Source organism: Martes martes (genome assembly GCF_963455335.1).
Source record: "Martes martes genome assembly, chromosome: 1".
Classification (NCBI taxonomy): domain Eukaryota; kingdom Metazoa; phylum Chordata; class Mammalia; order Carnivora; family Mustelidae; genus Martes; species Martes martes.
The window spans coordinates 66,454,413-66,477,269 of NC_137888.1; the positions used below are offsets into that span (position 1 = coordinate 66,454,413).

General features: G+C 32.6%; 1 protein-coding gene across 1 annotated transcript in view; it reads left to right on the forward strand.

Annotated features, from left to right (window-relative positions):
* The window catches only part of STXBP5L (syntaxin binding protein 5L), a 408,526-nt gene that overhangs the window by 284,236 nt on the left and 101,433 nt on the right, over positions 1-22,857 (forward strand). The window contains exons 15-18 of the mRNA XM_080822438.1: positions 4,855-4,895; positions 8,297-8,514; positions 10,571-10,743; positions 15,254-15,379. Coding sequence (XP_080678564.1) covers positions 4,855-4,895; positions 8,297-8,514; positions 10,571-10,743; positions 15,254-15,379 — 558 coding nt within the window. The remainder of the gene's footprint in view (positions 1-4,854; positions 4,896-8,296; positions 8,515-10,570; positions 10,744-15,253; positions 15,380-22,857) is intronic.

Genomic DNA, 22,857 nt, shown 5'->3' on the forward strand with positions numbered 1-22,857 from the left:
ATAGTTTCAGTAACTGATGGAAAAACTAGATAGAATATCACTAAGGAAACAGAGGATTTGAACAGCATTATAAATTAACCTAAGAGACAATATATAGAGCACTCAACACAACAATAACAGAAACAGAGAACACACATAATTAAAGGTACATGTAACATTCTCCAGGACAGAGCAGTTGTTAGGCCACAAAACAAGTCTCAATAATGTAGGAAGACTGAAACGATACCGTTTCTTCTCCAACCAAAATATAATGAAACTTGTAGGTAATAACTGAAAGAAAATGGGAAAAATCACAAATATGTGGATTAAGCAACATGCTCTTAAACATTAGACCAAAGTAGAAATCCCAAGGGAAATTGGAAAACACTTTGAGATGAATTAAAAAAAAAAAAATGTAATGTAGCAAAACCAGTACCCAGAGGGAAATTTACAACTATACTGCCTACATTAAATGAAGGAAAAAGTTCTCAAATCAATAACCTATCTTTACATCCAAAGAACTAGGGGGTGCGGCGGGGGGAGAACCTAAAGCTAGCAGACATAAGGAATAACAAAAATTCAAGCACAGATAAATAAAAACAGGTCAGAAAGGCAATAAAGGAACTCAATAAAACCAAAAGTTGGCTTTTTGAAAATATGGACAGAATTGACTGAGTAACTATAGTAACTCAGAAAAAAATAACACTCAAATTATTAAAATCAGAATTAAAAGTGAGTATGATACTTTCTACCTTACTTAAGTAAAAAGGGGTTATAAAAGAATATTATAAACAATTGTATGCCAACAAAGTAAATAACCTAGATGAAATGGATAAATTCTGAGAAACAAACTACCAAAACTGACTCAAAAAGAAATAGGTAATCTGGGGAACCTGGGTGGCTCAGTGGGTTAAAGCCTCTGCTTTCGGCTCGGGTCATGATCCCGGGGTCCTGGGATCGAGTCCCGCATCGGGCTCTCTGCTCGACAGGGAGCCTGCTTCCTCCTCTCTCTCTGCCTGCCTCTCTGCCTACTTGTGATGTCTGTCTGTCAAATAAATAAATAAAATCTTAAAAAAAAAAAAAAAAAGAAATACGTAATCTGAACAACTTTATAACAAGAGATTGAATCAGTAATCAAACCTCCCATCAAAGAAAAGGCCAGGATCACATGGCTTTATGATGAATTTTACCAATCATTTAAGGAATTGACACCAAGTACTTCTCAGAAATTTCCAAAAAATAGAGAGGAACACATTTTAACTTGTTCTATGGGGCCAGCATTACCCTAACACCAAAACCAGACAAAGACATCATAAGAAACCATGCAAAAATATTCCTTATGAATATAGATGCAAGGGTATTCAATGAAATACTAGCAAATGGAATCCAGTAGCATATTATTGTGATAATTAAAAACCATGATTAAGTGAGATTTATCCTAGAAACACAAGAAGTGTTTCAACATACACAAATTAACATAATACCCACATCTATAGAAAGGAAAAACATGGTAAACTCTTGCAGAAAAAGCGTTGGACAGATGCCCCTTTTATGATTTAACACCACCACAGCAGCAACATTCAGATAACTGAAGAACTTCCTTAACCTAGAGTGGAACTTCCTTAATATGGTAAAAGGCATTTCGCAAAACCCATAGATAACATCATATTTGATGGTAAAAAGCTGAAAGCTTTTCCTCTGAAATCAGGAACAAGACAATAATCCTGGCTTTTGCTACTTATATTTCTTATTGTACTGGAATTTCTATCCACAAGAGTGAGACAAGAACAATAAAAAGCATCTATTGTGGAAAGAAAGAACATTAGCTCTATTTGCCAATATCATAATCTTAAATATGTATTAGTGTGTTATTCTATACTAACAATGAACAATTCACAAAGGAAATTAAGAAAGCAATTCTATTTATAAGAGCATCAAAAAGTAACATAAAATACTTAGAAACAAATTTATTCAAGGAGATGAAGGGTTTATACACTAGAAACTATAAAACATGGCTGAAAGAAATTTAAAACATAAAAATAAATGGAATTATATCCCATGTTTATGAATGTAACACTTAATATTGTTAAGATGGCAATATCCAAAGTGATGTAGAGATTCACTACTGTCCTTATCAAAAAACCAAATGGCCTTTTTGCAGAAATGAATAGGGTTATCCTAAAATTGATGAAATTGCGAGTAGCCCCAAATAGTCAAAATAATCTTGAAAAAGAACAAAGTTGAAGGACTCACTTCCCAATTGTAAAATTTCTTCCATAGCTAAAGTGATCAAGACTCTGTGGTCATAAGATTAGAGATATAATTTAATGAAATATAGTTGGGATTCTAGAAATAAAATCATACATCTATGTCTGATTTTTTATGAGACTGCTAGGACCATTTAATGGGAGAAAGGATAATCTCATCAACAAATGTTAGGAGAACTGGATATCCACATATACAAGAATAAAGCTAGACCCTCCCTCCCCCAAATCTGTAAAGAATTTACCACACTCAATACCCAAAAAAACCCAAATGATCCAGTTAAGAAATTGACAGAAGACATGAATAGACATTTTTCCAAAGACAACATCCAGATGGCTAACAGAGGAAAAGATGTTCAACCTCTCTCCTCATCAAGGAAATGCAAATCAAAACAACAATGAGGTACCACCTCACAACTTTCCGATGGCTAAAATTAACACAGGAAACATCAGATATTGGTGAGGATGTAACAATAGGGGATTGCTCTTACGCTGTTGGTGGGAATGAAAACTGGTACAGCCGCTGTGGAAAACAGTGTGGAAAGTCCTCAAAAAAGTTAAAAATAGAACTATCCTAAGACCCAGCAATTGCACTATTTACCCAAAGGATACAAAAATACTGATTATACCAGCATTACCAACAATGGCCAAATTATGGAAAGAGCCCAAATGTCCATTCACTGATGAATGAATAAAGAAACTGGTATGTATGTATGTATGTATGTGTGTGTACACACACACACACACACACACACGTTATGAAATATTACTCAGCCATAAAAAAAGAAAGAAATCTTGCCATTTGCATCAATGTGGTTGGAGCAAGAGTATATTATGCTAAGTGACAGAAGTCAGAAAAAGACAAAAACCATATGATTTCACTCATATGTGGAATTTAAGAAACAAAACAGATGAACATAGGGAAAGGGGAAAAAAATGAAAGGGAAACAAACCATAAGAGACTTTTAACTATAGAGAATAAACTGAGAGTTGCTGGAGTGAAAGTGGGGGCAGGGATGGGCTTGATGGATGATAGGTATTAAGGGGGGTACTGGATTTTATATGTAAGTGATGAATCACTAAAATCTACTTCTGAAACTAATATTGTGCTCTATGTTAACTAGAATATAAGTAAAAACTTGAAACAAAAAAATTAAGTTAGACTACTACCTCATACCCTACACAAAAATTAACTGAAATATGATGAAAGACTTGAATTAACAACTAAAGCTACATAATTCAAAGAGAAAACAAAAGAGTAATTTCTCATGACCTTGATTATGACAAAGGTTTCTGAGATGTTACACCAAAAGCATAAATAATGAAAGAAAAAAGTAGATAAAATGGCCTTCATCATCAGGTGAAAAGACAACACTGAGTTGGAGAAAATTTTCAAGTCATATTTGATAGGGTTTAGCATTCAGAATATAAAATAATTCTTCGAACTCAAAAATAAAAAGCAAACATTTTTTTAAGTGAGCAAAGGACTTGTTTTCAAAAAAGCCTACAAAATGGGTAACAATCATATGAAAACATGCTTAACATCATTAGTCATTGGGGAAGTGAAAATCAAAGCCACAATCATGTGTACTACTCCATACCCACTGGGATGGCTAAAATTTTTTTAAAGAGGAAAACAAGTGTTGACAAGGATATAGATTAATTGGAACTACATACATTGCTAGTGGAAATGTAAAATGATGCAGCTGATACAGAAAATGGTTTGACAGTTTCTCAAAAAGCTAAACAATTATCATATAACCAAGCACTTCCACTTTTAGGTATACACAAAACTTGTACATGAATGTTCAAGGAAGCATTATTGACAACAGCCAAAAAGTAAAAACTAATTTTTTTTGTTTTTATTGAGATGATCATATGGTTTTTCTTCTTTAATGGTCAGTATCATGAAATACAATATGGTGATTTATTTTTTTTAATGTTTAACTACTCTTGCATTCCTAGGATGAACTGCAACTCAGTCATGATGTATTATCTTATGTTTTTTATTTGATTTGCTAACATTTTTTGGACAACTTTTATACCTGTGCTTGAGGAATAAGGTTTTATAATTTTCTTTTTTGGTATTGGTGTCAGTATGAAGCTGACCTCATAAAATGTTGTAATTATTCTATCCTTTTTATTTCTAGATGAATTATTATAGAATTTCCATTATGTTATTGCCAAATAATGATACAACTCTAGATAGGTTTAAGGATTTGCTTTTTATATTTTGAAACTTTAGTTTCACTATGATATTAACTTCAAAATTATTTTAATGTAATCAAAATTAAGTCATGTATTTTTTATTGAGAGTAAACAATTTTCTATAAAAATATATTGCTCATTCAAGCCAGTTTTCATTGTTCTCTCTATTACACATAAAATCTTCTTACAGTAATATCTTTTGTTCTTTTTTAAATCTAGATTTTAGTGCATTGTTTAAAAAGTAAACCATGGCTATGAGCTTGGGAATGGTTTAACATACATTAGTTCTCACTGGAATGGGGTTTTGAATCACATTTCAGCAATAATTCAAGTTTTTGTACATTTAGGAAGATTATGGTTTTTTAGATTTACTTTAATTAATGCTAATATATTTTTTATCTAGTCATGCAGATGGATCAATAAAATTTTGGGATGCTTCTGCAAGTAAGTTTTAAGTCTCTTGTTCTATAACAGAAAACACTTGGTTAATATTTACTCAGAGCCATTCACCACTTTTTAGTTTGGACAATCAATATTTCAGATACATTTTTAGCATGCATATGTGGCTATGTTATAGAAATCCATTTCTTATGTTAGATCAGTTTAAAGTACTATCTCTAGTATACTTTTCCTTTATAATATAAACAGGACTGAATTCACTGTCAGTAACCCATTATATTTACAAAAGGGAAGGTATGTTGAAAAAGTACCAAACTTTGTCATATTAACTCTGTTAAAGGAATTTCCTTTACCTCCAGCTCTTGTTCTGGAGTTCTGCTCTTGCACCAGTCCACTTTTCAGCTTGTCTACCAAGCCTCGTATGAATCAAAAGAAATGATTTGATAAATGTAAAATGTCTTTTAAGATGTTTGAAAATTGTATAATTTAAGGAATAAGGTAGTCTTCTCAATATTGAAGGGCATGCAAAGATATTTTAGACTTGATTATTTCCATGTACACCCTTTATAAAACTTATATTTACTAAATCAGATAAAGAAATGCACATATATGAATAGTAGGCAAACAGTTCGATAAGAAATCTTAATGTAACATAACTTAAACTCTGTTTGTTACCAGAAATTTGAGATTTGTTTCAACCAGGTAGATCCAGAAAGGGTGTTTTGATGGGGTAGTATTTAATGTGAGTTTTGGAAGATAGTTAAGATTTTAGTAGTCAGGAATAGGAGGAGAAGAATAAGTGAGCAATGACTCAGTTTCTGCGGATGAGTAACCAGCAAGCTATAGATAAATCTTTTGGAAATAAGAAATACAAGATAGTGCTAAAGGTTTGAATTTTGTAATTACACCACAAAATCCAAGCATCTAGGTGGTAGGAAAAATGATCAAGAATGGACAGAATATAGAAGCAGCATAAAAGTAATAGTTGAAGTTGTAAAGGTAAACAGTTTCTGCGGAAGACCTTGATAAACACAAAAGCAAATGGAAGAAGGTTGAATATTGGTGACACTTTTGGCCTGCAAGCTAGACTCTTTCAGCAGTGGAGCAAACCAACAGCAAGAGAAAATGATTAAAATATGTAAAACCATGAATTTTGAGGCACCTTTTTGAACTCACACAATAGAGAGCAATGACTCAGGGAGAAATTCCAAAGGACAAAAGATTTTCTCTGGATGAGTTTTTTCATGTAAATCTGACTTTGTTCCAAGAACATAATTTTATAGTGATATTATTGTTCCTTTCCCAACACCTCAAAATCACTCCTTAGCTTCTATAATGTGAGAAGACACTTTAACATCCTAATGATTAGAGTATATGACACCCTTGATCATGCATAATATTTTAAGAAGTTAATTTTTAAATATTTTATCATATTTAGAACATATATTGTAAAGGTTTGCAGCATGTTTAATATTTTTACTGTAATCAATTTTAAGGACTCATTTCCAATTTAGTGGATGTCATTGAAGAAAAATCATTTATTCTGACAATTTTGAGGAATACTGTCCAGTACAGAAGTAAGGTTATACCAAATTTGAATAACTGAGTTTGTTACTATGTGTATTTGTTTTCTTTGCTGAGTAATAAATTACTACAATTGAGCAGCTTAAAACAGTACTTATATATTATCTCACAGTTTCTGTGTGTCAAAAATCTGGGTACAGTTTAGCTGGGTTCTTCACTTAGGGTTTCCTGAGATTGCAGTAAAGGTGTTGGCTAGGGCTGCAGTTTCATCTAAAACTTAGTGTCCTCATTCAGTCTCAGGTAGCTGAGATTTTCTTAACAGCATTTTAACTCATGGCAACTTGTTTCTTCAAGGCTGGCAAGGGAGTGTCACTCTAACCTCAGGGAGGGCATCAGTCTCTCTTTTAATTATGATTATGTCAGCCCAGTTAAGGATAACCTCTGCTGATTAACTCAAAGTCAACTAATTAGGAGCCTTAATTATGTCAGCAATATCCTTTTACCATTGTTATTGTCACAAAAAGTAATCATGGGAGTGATACCCCATCTGACCTAGAGGGCAGGCTATAGCACCTAGTATAATTAATGCCTTAACCATTTGCAAGATGTTTCAGTTTGACATAATTTTAGACTTAGAAAATAATTGCAGAAAAATATCATGAAGTGTTCTATAGCTTTTAGCCATGTTCCCCAAATGTCAGTGTATACTACATTTGTTCTTCCACCTTCCTCCCTCACCCTCTTCTCCATATATTCACCTATATGTATAGCTTTTGTAACCATTTGTGAGTTGAAGTGATGATCTTCTTACACTACATGGCCCTAAAATACTTCATTGTATATTTCCTACAAACAAGACATTTTTTTTTCATAGTCAAATTATAGTTATCAAAATCAGGAGATTAATAGATGTAATACTATTAACTAACCTCCAGGCCTTTCTCAGTTTTCACCAGTTGTCCCAATAATATCTTCTATAATAAAAGAAAATTGAGGATTATTTACTGCATTTATCATCTTTTGAGTTTTCCTCAACTTGGAATTGTTTATGAATCTTTATTTCATGAAATTGATATTTCTGAGGACTTGGGCCAGTTATTTTTGTAGAATCCTCAATTTCTCTTTGACTGATGTTTCTCAAGATTATCTTCAGATTATGCATTTTTGACAGCAATTCCCAGATTTTTAGAGATTCTCTTAAGGATCTTTTGTAGAATCAGATCTTTTTTTATAAGAGAGTTATCATCAGGGTCTATAATGTAAAAAAAAATCCCCCAAAATCAATATTCCTGAAAACAATTCATTACTGCAGAGTTTTAAAAAATTATAACTAATCCTTTTCTAAGGATTTTTAATTAGATTTAATTAACTTTTAATTAGATTTAACTTGGAAAAGATTCTAAAATAATTATAGATTACTGGACTCTCAATATTACTAGTTAGTAAATTACAAATATTTCTCATCTTAATGGTTATCTAGAAATTTGTTGAGAAGAAGAGTAAACTCTCTAAGAATAGCTTCACTTTTTCATGTAGCAAAGGGAGAAATTATAGAGAGAATTAATTCAGTATTTCCATTATAAACTTTCTGAGCCTCAGTGTTTTCGTCAATAAATGAGGATAAAAATACTCACTTCGTGGGATTTTTCTGAGGATCACATGAGACAATGCATACAAAGGACCTAGATATTCTTTGGTATATAGTATATGTGCAATAAATATATTTTTTCCTCTAGAATTTCCATCCAGATAAATTGTAATGATAAAATGTAATGATGAATGCTTACTAAAAATTAAAATATAATTTATTTTGTCTACTTGGATTTTATTTTAGTTCTTTAACAAATATATTGAAAAATACTTCAACAATATCTAAGAATTAAGTTCAAATTAGAAGATAACTGTGCTTCAATATCTTATAGTAACTCTGCAGATGCTGTACAAGCTAAAAACGTCAAAAGTGTTTGAAAAACAGAAGGTAGGAGAAGGAAAACCGACATGTGAAATTGTAGAGGAAGATCCATATGCCATTCAGATGATTTACTGGTGTCCAGAGAGCAGAGTATTCTGTGTTTCAGGAGTCTCTGCATATGTCATAATTTATAAATTCAGCAGACATGAAATAACAACAGAAATAGTGGTAAGTTATTTAAAATTTAATGTTTACAGCTAGAGTTACTAAAAGAAAGTACTTAACAGATTTTGTCTAGTGTTTGGTATGGTATTTAAGCCTTCAGGACTATTGTATTTGGCCAGAAATCCAATTCATAGGATTTTGAATTCTTCTTGTTACCTAGTATAACATATTTAAAAATATTTTGACTTATAATGAAAAAAAAATTTCTCTACCAAAATGTTCTATTATTAAATAGAATGGATTATGTGTATATAGAATTTATACAGTCATTTATTGCTTTATGTATAAATATCAAATTAATGAAGGCTTTGTTGTGTACCTTTATTAAAGTTTTTTCTCTTATCAATTGCCACAAGTGATCATTTCTCAACTACAATAAGATTATTTTTAATAATTTTCTAGATAGCAACATTTTTATAGGATAGAAATAATTATGGGCTACTTTATCTAAATTTTAAACTAATCAAGCAATTTAATTATTCATTTATTCTCTCATAGGATAAATTAAATCTAAATTAAGGCATCTATAGGTAATTGGTCTTCCCTACTGAGTCCATTTTACCATTTTATCAGAAAATAAAAATTAACATCTACTAAAGGCCTGTCTATAACTGTTTTTTCCTCAACAGTAAATTTAAGGACTTCCCTGTTAAAGTATTTGAGTTAAAATCCCACCCAGCCTTTGGAGTCAGATAAGCATATTTTTTAATTCTGGCTTTGCCAGTGAATAGCTACATGACTCTGAGCAAGTCATGAAGTTTCAGTAGTCAGTGGTAGAGTCTGGGTAAGAACTGGGTAAGAACAAGTTTCATACACTCATATAATTTTCTGTATAAATAAAATGGAAAAATAGTAATAATAAATTGCAAATAATGGCCAATTTCATAGGGTTCTTATGAGGATTCTATGAAATCATTAATATAGTGTTTTGGTATAGTTAGCACTCAATAACTGGCAATTGTTACAGTCACTAGAGGTTTTTTTTTTAAGTTTTTAAGATAACTATGACAGCCATTTTGATATTACTGTATTACCACCCCATAATGGCATTTGTTTTCAGCCTCAAAAATGCTGATTTTTTTTAATCATATGATTTCACTTATATGTGGAATTTAAAACAGAGGAGAATTTAAAACAGAGGAGAACAGGAGAAGGGGGGGAATAAAACGATGAAATCAGAGAAAGAGACAAACCATAAGAGACTCTTAACCATAGGAAATGAACAGGGTTGCTCAAGGAGGGGAGGAGAAGGAAAGATAGGGAAAATAGGCAATGGACATTAAGATATGATGATGTAATGAACTCTGGGTGTTATATAAGACTGATGAATCACTGAACTCCTCCTGTGAAACTAATACGCTGTATGGTAATTAATTGAATTTTTAAAAATGCTGATTTTTACACTGTAAAGTAAATGTTTATTATAAAATTGATTTTAATTAAAGCTTTGAATGTAGTCATGAAGTACTTAATTTATAAACATTTTTACATTAAAAAAGGTTTTGGATCTTCTTATTTCAATACATTTATCATATATTTTTAAACTAAGCAATTCTAACCAAGCTAGTGAAATTGAGCTAAGCTAATGAAACAAAAATTAGAATTTATTTTGGAAAGCATTTACTAAATTCAAAGTCAAAATAGAATTTTTTTAAACTAAAAGTCTTGTACAAATAACAATTTGTGTGTTGTGTATGTGTAAACATATTCAATTTATTTTCTTTCACTGGAATAACCATGACCAATTTCTCATTTCATTATATATGAAGTTGTAATTTATACCTTTAAAGGAATATTTAGTATATAAAAACTTTATCTCAACTAGTAGGTATTTTTCTTATAAATCTGAATATTAAGAAATATTTTACATTTTTTGTGAATGCCAATGAATGGTCCATGTATTTCACTACTTAAATCAATTTAGGATATCTCAACTTTACTATAAATTGAAACTGAATTTATTAATGTGAAAAAGTAATAATTACCAAAAAGTTATCAGAAACTTTAATGTGATTACTTATTATGACTTAGATGAAATTAAAACTTGACTTTTTTTAAGTCATTAGAGGTACGACTTCAGTATGATATTGAAGATATTATTACCCCAGAACCAGAAACAAGTCCTCCATTTCCAGATCCCTCATCCCAGCTTCCTTCTTCAAGGAGTCTTTCCGGAAGCACTAACACTGTGGCTAGTGAAGGAGGAACAAAGGACAGTATCCCATGCCTCAAGTAAGTGTTGCTACCAAATTTTGAAATAATTTTACATATTAATCATATAATACTTTGAAACTGTGCCAAATAAAATTATTCTTCTCTTTTATTAAGTTGTAGTCAATTGACCTACAGCCTACCAATGGGTACAGTGGTCTTTATTTGAATATCCATGAAGACAGCACAATATTTTCATCCTTCATTACAAATTCATGGACCTTCTTTCCAGAAGGATACTAAAAACATGGCATTAAATAGAATAGGAACATGTATGGCAAGGCAGAAACATGGCCACTTGCTTGGTATCACCTAATTGAAAAAGTATGTTTAGGAAATTTCTTGTTTTCTTAGAATCAAAAAGAAAACCACATTAACTATCTACTACAAGAATACCATGTTAGAAAAAAAAAAAGGATTTCTCTCATGATTGCTAGGATATTGCAAAAATAATATTTTTTCTTCTTTTAACTAATACTTTGAAGGTGAGATTTAAATAAAAGGTAGATGAGGGAGTTAGCTGAAATGTGTCTGGTAGAAGGGCATTCCAGGCAGAAGGAACAGCTAGAGCAAATGCTTTAAAGAGCCTCATATGTAACGCTCCATGCTCATGGACTGGAAGAACAAATATTGTTAAAATGTCTATGCTTCCCAGAGTAATCTATATTCAGTGCAGTCCCTATCAAAATATCATTAACATTTTCCACAGAGCTGCAACAAATAATCCTAAAATTTGTATGCAACTAGAAAACAACCCAAATAGCCAAAGGATTATTGAAAAGGAAAGCCAAAGCTGTATGGCATCACTATTCCAGACTTCAAGCTCTATTACAAAGTTTTAATCATCAAGATGGTATGGTACTGGCATAAAAACAGACACATAAATCAAAGGAATAGAATAGGGAGCCCAAAAATGGACGCTCAATGTGATGGTCAACTAATCTTCAACAAAGCAGGAAAGAATATCCAATGGAAAAAAGACAGTCTCTTCAACAAATTTTGTTGGAAAATTGGACAGCCACATGCAGAAGAATGAAACTAGACCATTCTCTTACACCATTCACAAAAATAGACTCAAAATGGATGAAAGACCTCAATGAATCCATCAAAATCCTAGAGAACACAGGCAGCAACTTCTTTGACCTTGGCCACAGCAATTTCTTGCTAGATGTGTCTCCAAAGGCAAGGAAAACAAAGGTAAAAATGAACTATTGGGACTTCATCAAGATAAAAATCTTTTGCACAGCAAAGGAAACAATTGACAAAACCAAAAGACAACTAACAGAATGGGAGAAGATATTTGCAAAATTTTTTTCTGATAAAGGTTTAGTACCCAAAATCTTAAAGAACTTATCAAACTCAACACCCGAAGAACAAATAATCCAGTCAAGAAATAGGCAGAGACATGAACAGACATTTCTCCAAAGAAGATAAACAAATGGCCAACAGACACATGAAAAAATGCTCCACATCACTCAGCATCAGGGAAATACAAGTCAAAAATACAATGAGATACCACTCACACTGGTCAGAATGGCTAACATTAACAAGTCAGGAAACAACAAATGTTGGCAAAGATGCAGAGAAAGGGGAACCCTTCTACACTATTGGTGGGAATGCAACCTGGTATGGTCAGTGTAGAAAACAGTATGGAGGTTCCTCAGAAAGTTGAAAATAGAGCTACCGTATGACCCAAAAATTGCACTGGTAGGGATTCACCTCAAAGATATAAATGAAGGGATCCAAGGAGCACCTGCACCCCAATGTTTATAGCAACACTGTCCACAATAGCCCAATTATGGGAAGAGCCCAGACATCCATTGACAGATGAATGGATAAAGAAAATGTGATATATATAGATAGGTATCTATATATATCACATTTCTTTATTTATATATATATATATATGTGTGTGTGTGTGTGTGTGTGTGTGTGTGTGTATATATATATATAAAATACGGCCATCAAAAAATGAAATCTTGCCATTTGCAACAACATGGATGGATGTTATAGCATAAGAGGGTCTTATGCTAAGTGAAATTAGGCAATCAGCAACAAACAATTATGTGATTTCACTCATATGTGGAATTTAAGAAACAAAACAGAAGAGCATAGAGGAAGGGAGGGAAAAAAATAAGACAAAATCAGAGAGGAAGACAAACCATAAGCTACTCTTAACCATAGGAAACAAACCGAGGGTTGCTGAAGGGGAGGGAGGTGGAAGGATGGGGTAGTTGGGTAATGGGCATTAATGAGGGCACATGATGACATGAGCACTGGGTCTTATTTACAACTGATGGGTCACTGAACTCTATCTCTGAAACTAAGTATACTATATGTTAATTAATTTGATTTAAATAAATTAAATTTAAAAAATAAAATGCCTCACATATAAGGATGTCAGTGTACCTAGCACAACAGGAGCAAGGTGGGAAGTAATGGGGAGAGTAGTATGAGATGAAGTTAGATGAATAATAGCCAATATAGGCAATTGTAAGGTACTTGGCTTTTATTCCTAATTAAATGGGGGCTCATTAGAGTGTTTTGAGTAGAAAGGAGACTTGATCAGACTTAACTTTTAAATTGATCACTTTGGTGGCTTTGCTGAAGATGGATTTTGAGATGGAAGGGAAGGGTAGAAGCCAGGAGACCAGTAAAGAGGCTATTGCACCCAACTAGAGATGACGTTGAAGGCTGACAGATTCAGCAAATAAAAGCACAGGATACCCATTTAAATTTGAATTTCAGATAAACAGTGAACATTTTTAGTATCAGTATATCCTAGATACTACGTGGAACACACAGAAAAAAAAAAGGAAAAAAAATCTATTTATTGTTTATTCAAAATTCAGATTTAAATATTGGAAAGAGCCCATATATCCATCAATTGTTGAATAGGTAAGCATGTGGTATATATATACAATGGAGTATTACTCAGCCAAAAGGAATGAAATCTTGCCATTTGCAACAATATGGATGGAACTAGAGGGTATTATGCTAAGGAAATTAAGTCCAAAAAAGACAAATACCATATGATTTCATTCATATGTAGAATTTAAGAAATAAAACAGATGAACATAGGGGAAGAGAAGGAAAAATAAAATAAGATGAAAACAGAGAGGGAGGCAAACCATAAGGGACTCTTAACTATAGGAAACAAACTGAAGGTTGCTGGAGAGGAAGTGGGGGTATGGGGTAACTGGATTATCGGCATTAAGGAGCACACTATAATGAGTAATGAGCACTGTGTGTTGTATGCAACTGATGAGTCACTAAATTCTTCCTCTGAAACTAATAAAACAGTATATGTTAATTAAATTGAATTTAAATAAATTAATCTTAAAAAGGTGCTCAGATTCTGGATATATTTTGAAGGTGGCACAAACAGCATTTGATGATTGCGTAGATGTAAGATACAAGAGAAGGACAGTAGTATGATTTTAAGGTTCTTGTAAATTGAACAACTGGAAAGATACAAGTTGTTATTAACCGGAATAGATAATGCTATAGGTCAATCAAACTTATAGGGATGAGCAGGAATTCAGGTTTTCGACATGCTGAACTCCTTTTTTTAAAGGGAGATGCAGAGGGAGAGAATCTCAAGCAGACTCCCTACTGAGCATGGAGTTTGATGTGGGGCTCAACCCCATGACCTTGAGGTCATGACCTGAGCCGAAATTAAGAATTAGACACTTGTGGCGCCTGGGTGGCTCAGTGGGTTAAGCCTCTGCCTTTGGGTTGGGTCATGATCTCAGGGTCCTGGGATCGAACCCCGCATCAGGCTCTCTGCTCAGCAGGGAGCCTGCTTCCTCCTCTCTGCCTACTTGTCAAATAAATAAATAAAAATATTAAAAAAAAAAAAAAAGAATTAGACGCTTAACTGACTGAGCCACCAAGACACCCCTGCTTGGACACGTTGAACTCTTAAGTTCAGTGGTAGATTAATGGTCATTCTTTTTATTGTCATGCATTATAACTTACATATGTGTGCCAAATACTATGTAAGAAAATAAATAATAAAAATAATTTAAAACACTATCCTCATAAGAACAAATAATAAATAAATACTAATTATACTATATTATGTTATATAATATAAGGCCTTTTGAAGTCGTGGCCTTGACTAATTGAAAAGCTACTTAAAGGGCGCCTGGGTGGCTCAGTGGGTTAAGCCGCTGCCTTCAGCTCAGGTCATGATCCCGGGGTCCTGGGATCAAGTCCTGCATCGGGCTCTCTGCTCAGCAGGGAGCCTGCTTCCCTCTCTCTCTCTCTGCCTGCCTCTCTGTCTACTGTGATCTCTCTCTGTCAAATAAATAAATAAAATCTTTAAAAAAAAAAAAAAGCTACTTAAAGAAAAACTAAGCAAACTTATATGTTTTTAAAAAGCTAGAAGACACTGTCTACCTCTGTATTGTCCTCAGGGCCTGGTATTGTATATTTCTGTAGGAAGATTCTGTATAAATTCTGAAGATAATCATGAGCATACTTATTTAAACTGTATATTATAGAACTAGTTTTTCTCTTTTTTTAGTGTTAAGACACGACCAGTGCGGATGCCTCCAGGATATCAAGCAGAGCTTGTTATTCAGTTGGTGTGGGTGGATGGTGAGCCTCCCCAACAGATTACTAGTCTTGCTGTAAGCTCAGCATATGGAATGTAAGTAGTTAAACATTCTAATTTGTATTATTTAATATATTTGATATACTTAGATGTTTCTTTTTAAAATACCTAAGTCCTAAAAATGGGAAGAAACCCTTACTTAGATTTTAACTTGATTGAAAATGGTATAAGAATAATAATAATGTAAATAAAACCTATGATTATTTGTTCTTGCTTGAAGTCAAACTTGTGATAATATTCCCACTTTTAATGTGAGGAGGTTTTTAGGATGTTAATACACATACTTTTTTTGTTGATTTTCTATTCCTTTCCTCTTTGTGCTTCAACTTGGATACTTTCTTCTGACTTGTCTTTTAGAGTTCATGATTCTCTCTTCAACTGTTTCTAATCTGATGCTATATCTACCCGTGGAGTTCAGTTTCAGTTATTTTTCAGTTCTATGCCTTTCATTTGGCCCTTTTTAAAGCTTCTTGTTATCTTCCTAAATTATTACTCTTGTCCTTCATTTCCTTGAACATGCTGAATATAGTTTCTTTAAATATGTGTTTGATAACTCCCTATGTGGTATCTAGTTTATTTGTCTTGGGTTTTGATCATATTATCTTCATGTATCCCAGATTTGCTTTCTGGTTTTGTTTCTAATTTTTTCATGGAACATTATATGAATTTATATAACATCATATATAAATAAATAAATAAATATTATAAAGATGATTTCAGGTTCTAAGTGATGTTATTATCTTCCGGAAAGTATTCACATTTCCTATAACAGACTAAACTAAGAGGAAATTGAAAGCTGAGAATAACATAATCCAATCAGACATTCTTTGAAAGTTGGGTTGTATTCCCTTTAAAAGCTAATTTAATTGTAATTAATCCTTATTTCCAGATTGTAGTCCTTCATAGAAGTTGTGCCAAATTATACTCCGACCAACAGTGTTTTAAGAATGCCTGATCTTCCATTACCTTTTTTTTTCTTAATGTTTTATTTCTTTTCAGCGTAACAGTATTCATTGTTTTTTCACCACACCCAGTGCTCCATGCAATCTGTGCCCTCCCTAGTATCCACCACCTGGTTCCCCCAACCTCCCACCCCCCACCCCTTCGAAACCCTCAGGTTGTCTTCCATTACCTTTTTAACAATGGTGTATAACCAAACATTTTCTTAAGAAGTATATAAGTAGAATTTTCTCATATCTTAAGTGAATTTGAACATATTTTTCTGTACTATAGACATTACTTTTTATAGTCTTTGTCCATTTTTCTGCAGAGTTGTTGATATTTCTCTTATAGATTTGTGAAAACTATTCACAAAGTAGGAAAGTTAGCTTTCTATGTGATGTAACTTGCCAGTATTTTCCCTGCTTTTGTTTATGAGGATATTTAGGATGTTTTTTTCCATGCATAAATTAAAAAAAATTTTTTTAAATAACTCCATTTTTATGGCTCTGGATTTTGTGTAATACTTAGAAAAGCTTTCCTCCCTTTTTATATTCTCTTTTAACATATTTATTTTTTAAATATTTAAGTATTTCTTCTATCTAGCATTTATTTATGTATACAGTATGAAATAGGGATTAAACTTTCTTTCCACATGATTAAGAGTTGTAGCCAACACCACTTCCTGAATACTTCATCTTTTTCCTCAAAATTTGGTATCATCTTTTATCAAATAATACATTTTTTAAAATATATTTGGCTCTACTTCTATACTTACCAGTCTTCTCCTAAGCTAAATCTAATGGTGAATATACATAAGGGGCACTTGTTCTTAACTGAAAACTTGTTTGGTAGGAAAACTGACAGAAACCCCCCTTTAATGAATGGTGGAAAGGATGGAAGTGTGGGACAGTCAAAAATCCCATTATTTGATATGGCAAGAATACATGTTTGCAAGAATATAGTCCAAGTAGTTATGGCCAATGACTGACCTCAAGCTATTTTCAGGGTTCTGTACTCAAAAGATTGGCCTATAAAGGCAAGGAATGATAAAATTAAGAGGCTAGGAAAGTATATCACCAGGTTCAGAAGCTGAAAGTTGTTTAATATGTTAGAGAGCATGTTTTCAACATAAAATAACTGGGGGTGACAGTCACTATAGAACCTCTGAAGAACCAATCTTACATGAGAAAGACAGCTTGGACACCTTTCTCATAGACAGTTTGGACCACCAAAAAACTCTAGCTTAAGTAGCTACTTACATACATCCCTGCAAAATTTTAAGAAATAAATAATACCAATATTACATAAAATCTTTCTGAGAACTGAGAAAGAAAATGTCGTATTCATCTCTTTATGGGCCAGCATAGTCTGATGCCAAAATTTGAAGAGACCATTACTAAAAGTGCAACATTAATATAGGTGTAAAAATCCCAGCCAAGATATAAATAAATCTAGTAATAAAATAATTACATATTATAATCATATTTGGTTTATGCCAGGAATGCAAGGCTTTTTTAATATTTGAAACGAATTGATGCAATTCATCACATTAAAGGATAAAATAGAAAACCATATAAGTGAGCCATGAAATGCAAAAAGCAAAAACATTTGGTAAAATTTATAATCTATTCATGATTTAAAAAGAAAAATTAGCTATAACAAGAGGAAATTTTGTTAACCTGATACATGGCGGCAAATATCATTCATATCTCACAGTAAAATGTTGAAAGGTTTACCTCTGAGATAAAAACAGGACAAGGATAACTGCTATCACCACCTCTATTCACAGTGTACTGTAAGTCTTAGCCAGACCAGTACAGAAAGGAAAATAAATCAAAATTACATAGATTAGAAAAAAAGAAATGGAAAGAAATGATTATTTATGTAAATCATTTAAATACTTTACAGATAAATTATTAAAATTACTAATAATTTTAATAAGATTGCTGGGTATGAAGTCAATGTAAAAATAAATTACATTTCCATACACTGAAAAAAATAGAAACTAAAATTGTATAAAGATTCCATTTATAATAAAATAAAAATAATAAAATACCTAGGACTATACCTAATAAACAATGATCAAGATCTCTACACAGAAAACTACAAAACTTAAGAGAAATTAAAGAACCTAAATCATGGAATATAAAATTCAGTAATAGCTCAAAGCTATCGGGTTTTCACAAAATGATCTATAGATTTACCACAATGCCAATATAAACTTTAGCAGGTTTTTTCCCCTGTAAGTTTAAAACTGGTTCTAAAATTTAGAGAATTGCAAAGGACCACACTAGCTAAGACAGTACTAAAGAAAAACAGAATTAGAAGATTGTTCTATTGGAAAACAAGATTAAAATAAAGATATATTAGTTATGACAGTGTTTTTATTGGCACAGGGGAACTAGACAAAAAGACCAATGCACAGAAGAAAGAGTGCAGAAAGAGATCCAGGTATTTAGCCAAATTGGTTCTGCAGAGCAATAGAGGAAATGACAGGTTTCCCCCCAATAAATACTACAAAGCCAATTGAAAAATTATATAGAAAAACTGAAATTTGACTCTTCTTTCCAACTATACACAAAGATTCTAGGAGGTATTATAGGAGAATATCTCATTACACTTGTGTTAAGAAAATATTTCTTCAACAATACTCAAAAAGTATTAACCATAAAGAAAAACATTAAGAACGTTTTAGAAAAAAGGGCATCATTAAGAGAGTGAAATGGCAGGACAGAAAGAGATATTTGGATTAATTATATCTGACAGCAGACTCATTCATATGCAGAGTGTGAAAAGAGTCTCATGAATCATCAATAAGGAAAACTCAAATAATAGAAAAAATGCAGAAGAAATTTGAGTATGTCCTGAAGAAAGATACATAAATGGCAAATATATTTTCATATATATACGAAAAGGTACACAACCCCATTAGTAATGTTGGTAGAGTTTGCAAAGACACTGGGTAGCAGGAACTCGCATACATTTCTGTTAAGAGGATAAATTGTCAAATCTCCTTGATAAAATTGTTAGCATTATTTACTCCATCTTAGCATATAATATGTTGGCATACACTGCAACCCAGAAGTTTCATTTCTGGGTATATACCCAATGAAAAGCAAGCCCATGTGTTTCAAAAGACAGTAGCATTATTTGCAATGGCAGTATTATATTATAATAGCCCCAAACTATAATAAAATATGTCCATCAGAGTAGATTAAATAAATTGTTAACATATCCATTTGAATTCTACAGCAATTAAAGTGAAAACCTACATTTACATGTAACTATATATGAAAAAAGCAAAACAACTATCATAAACAAGGAAAACTGGTGTAGAAAGTCAGATTTGGGGAGAGAAAAGAGAAGAAATAATTGGCAGAAGCATGAGGCAGCTGTTTGTAACATACTATTTATTGACATAGTGGTGGTTATGTGGGATTGTTCACTTTATGATAATTTACTCAAGTGTACAATTATGTATACTTTATGAATGTCTCACTTGAATAAAAAAGTAAATTATAAGATTTTTGCAAATTGAGTAATTTCATTTCTAGAAATTTATCTCATAAGTATGCTCATATTCAATATTCCATTAGTGCAAGTAACTTATAAAGACTATTCATTGTTGTGTTGTTAATAACAAAAAACTGGAAGCAACCTATTGTCTATTAATAAAATTCTAGGTAAATAAATCAGATTACACATAAATATTGTGGAGTTATTTTAAAAAGTTCGTGTCCTATGAATTTACATAGAATAATTACCAAGACATCTATAAAGTTAAAAAAAAAAGGTACAGGATATTATTTATACTATGCAATATTGCTTATCTGTAATATGCTATAAACATCAGAGTATATTTTTTAAATGCCTACAAATTGATAAGAAAAAAAATAAACAAACGGTACAGGCAATTCAGAGAAGAAATACAAATGGCTAATAAATATGAAAAAATTTATAACTTCACTAGTAACAAATTTTTAAAAATGGAGACAATAGAATAGCAATTTTTATCCATTATATGGGAGAATTTTTAAATATTGTTAATATTTTCTGTTAACGATATGAGGAAATGAATTCTCTTTTATACATTTTATCTTTTAAAATAAAACTAAGCATATCTTTTAACCCTAAAATTCTAATCTTAGTGCAATTTTTATAATTTCTAAAGACTCTAACTTATGCACAGTTTGTAGAAGGATGTTCTATATTACACATAATAACGAAACATTTAGAACCTATATAAATGTCCATAAATAAGAAGATGCTCTTTTTAAAAATATGCTACTTCTGTACTTTAGAATACAATGCAATAGTTAAAGAACACAGACAAGGAAATATGTCTTTGACATTTTTGTGAAAATAAGAAATTTATAGAACAAATATATGCTGGGGCACCTGGGTGGCTCAGTGGGTTAAAGCCTCTGCCTTCGGCTCAGGTCATGATCCCAGGGTCCTGGGATTGAGCCCCGCATCGGGCTCTCTCTGCTGAGCGGGGAGCCTGCTTCCTCCTCTCTCTCTGCCTGCCTCTCTGCCTACTTATGATCTCTCTCTGTCAAATAAATAAATAAAATCTTTAAAAAAAAAAAAGAAAGAACAAATATATGCTTGTTAAAACATGGGAAAAGGGCAAAAAGGGTATAATTGTTAACAGCAACCATTTTTGAAAGAGGGATTGGCATACAGTGGGCCAATTAAGGGGACTTTCATCTTATATTTATTGTTGAAATTGTTAAAGTAAAAATACTTTAATTTTTAAAATTAAAAAAAAAAAACTTAAAAAAAAAAGTTTGCTTTGTACCTCTGAACATACTTTCCTTCGGGACTTGGCAATGTGAATTGGTGAGAATCATCAGAAACCAGAAATGCTTAGAAAATCTTGGACCTATGGTATGTGACCAATGACTTGAAAGTCATTTGAAAGTGTAAATATCAAAACTGATAGAATGCAGCAAGTAACAGAACAAAATGTGTGGAGAAAAAACAGGGTGAGAAATCAAAGTAATTGATGAATCTAGTGAGAAGATTAAATGTGAATATTTTACTTTTATTCCAAAGATAAAAGCAATTATGTTCTATTATCATGAGCTATTCTTCCTCCCATAATTTCCAGAGTATACAGAGCCATAAAGTTTGATGGTTAGGCTTAGTGGAAGCTCTGTTTCTTTAGTACAGCGTTAATCAAGTACAGAGTTAAAGAGCTTGAATGCTAGAGTCAGATTCTTTGGGATTCAAATCTTAATTCTGTTTTCTAGCTGTTAAATCTTAGAAAAGTTAAAGTTTCTGTGCTCAACTTCCATATCAGTAAAATGAGATAAAATGTTGAAAGGATTAAATGTATTAACACATATAAGATGTAACTTTTATGGGCACCTGGCTGACTCAGTAGAGCATGTGACTCTTGATCTCAGGGTTGTGTGGTCAAGCTCCACATTAAGCATAGAGCTTACTTAAAAAATAAAAATAAAATAAAATTTAACTTTTAGGCTCAGGGCAGGATACACCTGACATATCCAAATAGAATAATTGAGGAGTTTTTAATCAATGGCACCTTATCTAGGATGTAGAAAAACATAAAATAGTGTACTATCCCAGGGCTAGAAAGGATAGTGCTTCATTAACCACCCATAAAATAATAGCTTGAAGACATAATTACTAAACATTATTTATTGAATACAAAGTAAATGGATAATAGAGTGATTTTATCTAACAAATACAAAAAATTTATAGATGAGGAGAAAATCAAGATGGCAGAGTAGAAAGGTTCTGAGTTTAAGTTCTCCGTGGACACATTAAAATCATGACTATATATAGGACAATGCTCTCTGAGAATGACCGGAAGACTAGAAGAATAACTCTTACACAGTTGAGGCTATAAAAGAAAAGCCACACGGAGACAGGAAGAGGGGAAGAGATGCAGACCTCAAGACCTATATCCCCAGTATAGTAACCCACACGTGGCAAGGATATCACAAAGGCAGGGGTACTCCCTGAGAAGGTAAGTGTTAAGGCACCACATTAGGCATCTCTGCCCTGAGGACCTGCACTGGGAAGATGTGATCCCATAACATCTGGCTTTGAAAATTAGCGAAGTTTAACTCTGGGAGAGCTATGGGGCTGTAGGAAAATGAGACTCTGCTCATAAAGAGCCTGTGCACCAACTCATTTACACCAAGACCCAACAGAGAGGTAGCTGTTTAAAAGGAACCTGGGTCCTACTTGAAGGAGATTTATTGACTAATTTTACTATGTGTGCTGGAGAGACAGTATCTGTAGCAACTTTCTTTAGGAATAGATGCACTTTTTCATATTCCTCTACCTAACTAGCCTGGTACAGGTAGACACCATTTCTGATACTCTCCATCTACCTTGTTAACATTACTCATTCCACCCAGGTGTTTCCCTATGGGCCTATCCACCAGGGCAGCTGCAACAGTCATGGCCAGAACTTGCAGTCAAACATAAGAGAAGCTAGTCCTGCCCCCCATGACCACCCCCAAAAACAAATTCACAGAAGGCCTCTCAGCCTTCAGCCTCTCAGCCAGGTATGTCAAGGGTCAGCCCACATACCA